This window comes from Triticum urartu, unplaced genomic scaffold, assembly GCF_003073215.2.
Source record: "Triticum urartu cultivar G1812 unplaced genomic scaffold, Tu2.1 TuUngrouped_contig_1644, whole genome shotgun sequence".
Classification (NCBI taxonomy): Eukaryota; Viridiplantae; Streptophyta; class Magnoliopsida; order Poales; family Poaceae; genus Triticum; species Triticum urartu.
In genome coordinates this window covers 26453-29633 of record NW_024112092.1, presented here as the reverse complement: position 1 = coordinate 29633, position 3181 = coordinate 26453, and the positions used below count along the sequence as shown (strand labels likewise).

At 55.8% G+C, this 3181-nt stretch overlaps 1 protein-coding gene across 1 annotated transcript; it reads right to left on the bottom strand.

Annotated features, from left to right (window-relative positions):
* Positions 1-1765: 1765 nt before the first annotated feature.
* On the bottom strand, positions 1766-2739 carry LOC125526738 (dof zinc finger protein 5-like). The gene has a single exon (XM_048691378.1). It carries the CDS (start codon positions 2651-2653, stop codon positions 2000-2002), a length of 654 nt encoding a protein of 217 aa, XP_048547335.1. The 5' UTR covers positions 2654-2739; the 3' UTR covers positions 1766-1999.
* Positions 2740-3181: the final 442 nt, after the last annotated feature.

Sequence of the window (3181 nt, the reverse complement as noted above, 5' to 3'; positions counted from 1 at the left end):
GTTATTTTGCAGCCCAACAAACATACAATTAGGCCCAACAAATGATGAGCCAAATTGCCCAGATGACCCAACTTCTACGGTGCTACTAATACACCAAGCATGGCAGCACGCGAGCAGAATCCCTAATCCCTAAGCGAGCATGTCGCCATATTATATATCACAATATTTAGTAACCATCTTATCAATTGAACAACTTTTTTTTAGAAAAGAAGGATGACCCTCGGCCTCTGCATTTGGAAGATGCATGCGGCCATTTTATTAATTATTCTCGAGGACCTTATAAGGTATTACAAAAATATGTCTGAATCCGCCATCTTCACAACATATGCAACTAATTCTATACATATGATGAAGGGGTGCTAGCTGGGTCAAATACCCAAACGACTCACCTAAGCCTATCATCAAAAGCTAGAAACCCCAGCCGAGCCACATATCGGGTCTGGAGCATAAACTGGTCTAACGCACTCATATGTGTCGTCGCCGCCATCTTTCACATGTTCATCTTCAGAGCGGATATTGAGACTTCTATCTTGTCAGGCCACTCTGCCATCAACGCCACCATGCGCCAGACAACTACTTTCTCTTGCGTGAGTCCATCACCGCGCATCGGGCGCCGAGTCTTCACTGCGCCACGCCACCGGGATCCGCCGTCATCAATGTGTAGGAGGAAGCACCGCTCCATCAAAAAAGCCGCCCACTGGTCCCTCGATCCTGTGTACGCCTCCAAGAATGACGCCCCCAAGGAGGAAACGACACCAATGCGCCGTCGTCATCCGATCTACTGATCTAGGGTTTCCCTTGGAGGTAGCAGATAGAGGTCTGGAGCTTCTCCACAGCGATGCCTTCAAGAAGGTAATGACACAAAAAAGTGTCGCCAACGCCGGTCTTGTCATCAAGCCGAGAACGAGGCTTTCACCCAGATCCGCTCGAAGAACCTCCATCAAGCATGTGTGCACGGGTCGCCGCCGATCTGAGCCGCCGCACATCGAGCAGGCCGCACCGGTCAGATCAGATTTGTCCGGAGGGCAAACCACGCATTGCGTTGACCCAACCACTAGGCCCTCCATGCCGCCACCGCCGATCCGAGGTCAGATGGTCCGTCGCCGCAGACCCGGCCGTCGCCGCTAAACGTAGCCAAGGCCGCTGCCCGAAGCAAGGCCGACCGCCGCACCCGCCACCATCGCCGCCCTAGGCCGAGGCGCCGCCGCTGGAAAGCAGGCCCGCCACGCCACCAAGGCCAGATCGGCCATGCGACCACATGTCGGGGGGATCCGCACCGCCCCCATGGCGCAGGAAAGAGGGGAGGCCCCTGCCACCGCAGTTAGCCCCCGCGTTATAAGCCGGCGGCGTCCTTCGACGGCGGCGGAGGGAGGGATGGAAGGACGGGGAGCCCCCGGCGGCTAGGGTTGCAACCCCGTCCGAGTCGCCCGAGCGGGGGCGACGCGGGCGGGCGGGGAGGGGGGGTGTCTAAAATTGGGCGACGTGGGGATCAATTGAACAACTTATGTTGGTTTCCTTGTCTTTTTGTCTATGTTTCAACGGATCTCTTTAGTTTCGGTGAACACTTCGCTTCCATCCCTGTGTCCATGTTGTATTAGCTCCATTTTCATTTTAGGTAGTACTCGTTTCTGTATTTGTTTCCGGCATTTCTGTATTGGCTTCCGTATTCAGAAAAAAAACACGAAAACATATATGACAGCACCCAATTTCGTCCGTTCCCACTCTTTTTTTCATCCCTAGTTTCAAGGGAGCGCCTAGAGCTCAATTGAATTTCTCAATTGTCTCCAATAAAAACAGTAGAAGAAATAACAACAATATAAAAACAAAAATGAGAACGAATCTCTGCGTACAATCTGACCACTATAGCATCGATTGAGCTATAACTATTCCGATCGATTGAGAAACAGCAAACCCGAAGTTTCAATCGACAGGAGCTGGGAAGCCTGAATTTGCAACTTTTTACATTGTTGGAACATACGGCAACAAATTTAGATTTTATTCATGCGTATTGGTTGATCCGCAGAGACGAAGGGCTTAGTTGGACGTCCCCGTTGACCTGGCCTTGGGCTGGGTACTGATGAACGAGCCACCAGCACTGCTCCATCTCTCCGTGGCCGAGGTAAGCCGTCGGCGGGACGGCCTGAGACCATCCATGATCGGGGTGGAAGCCAAGCCCATTCGGCATCCCCGGAGACGCCGGCCCCGCCAAGTGGTGGTCGGCAACACTCATGACCGTGGAGGCACCGTGCAGCACCGGGCGGTTCTTGCGGCGGCCGGAGCCGACGGGCACGTTGCGGATGGCGCCGCCGGCCGTCCAGTAGCGGTGGCAGGCCCGGCAGAAGTGCCGCGGCTGGTTGACGTTGTAGTTGTTGAAGTAGCAGAACTTGGTGTCCTCGCTCCGGCACCGCGGGCACGGCAGCCGCGCCTCCGCCGCCGCCGCGCGCGCCCTCGCGGCCTCCTCCAGCTGCTCGGCGCTCCCGCGCCCCGAAGACGACGAGGACGACGACATGGGCGCCGCCTGCTGCGTCTTGGACACCACCACGCCGCCACCGCCGCCGTCTGCGCCCGTGCGTGTCGGCTGCCGCGTGATGACCTTGCCGAAGAGCTTGATCCCCGCCGCGCCGCCCATCTCGAGGTGAGAGTGAGACACCATGTCGGTCAGTGTGTGCCCCGCGCTCTCCGATGCCACGGAGAAGTGTGTCTCATCGGCCGTATATATAGCTCGCTTGCTAGCTAGGAGCACGAATAGGATACGTGCTCTGTGGTGGGTGTTGGGTGGGCGCCGTGATTTCCTTTCCTCTTTCCTTTAACAGGGCGAGGCGAAGGAAAAGGAACATCTAACTGCGGTGCAGTGCATGTGGGATACGGTGACGTGCGATGCCGTTCGGTTCGCGTCCCCGTCCCGCCACCTGGCCTGCCCGCGGCCACACTCCATTGCCGCCACGACTAGCTCGATCAAGGACCCATTTGGCTACGTGAACTTTGCAAAAAGATCAAGATCACGGTGCCAAATTTCCGCTGAAATCGACCAAAAAACTCCAGCGTTCCAAACAGGGCCAAATTAAGCTTGTTTCAGCAGCAAGAAACGGCCCATTTTCGACGCACCGTCGTCGTCAACGAGCGCGATGATACTTACCCACTAAGAGTCTTGATGATCATCCCTAATCACTTTTGCGGCAGG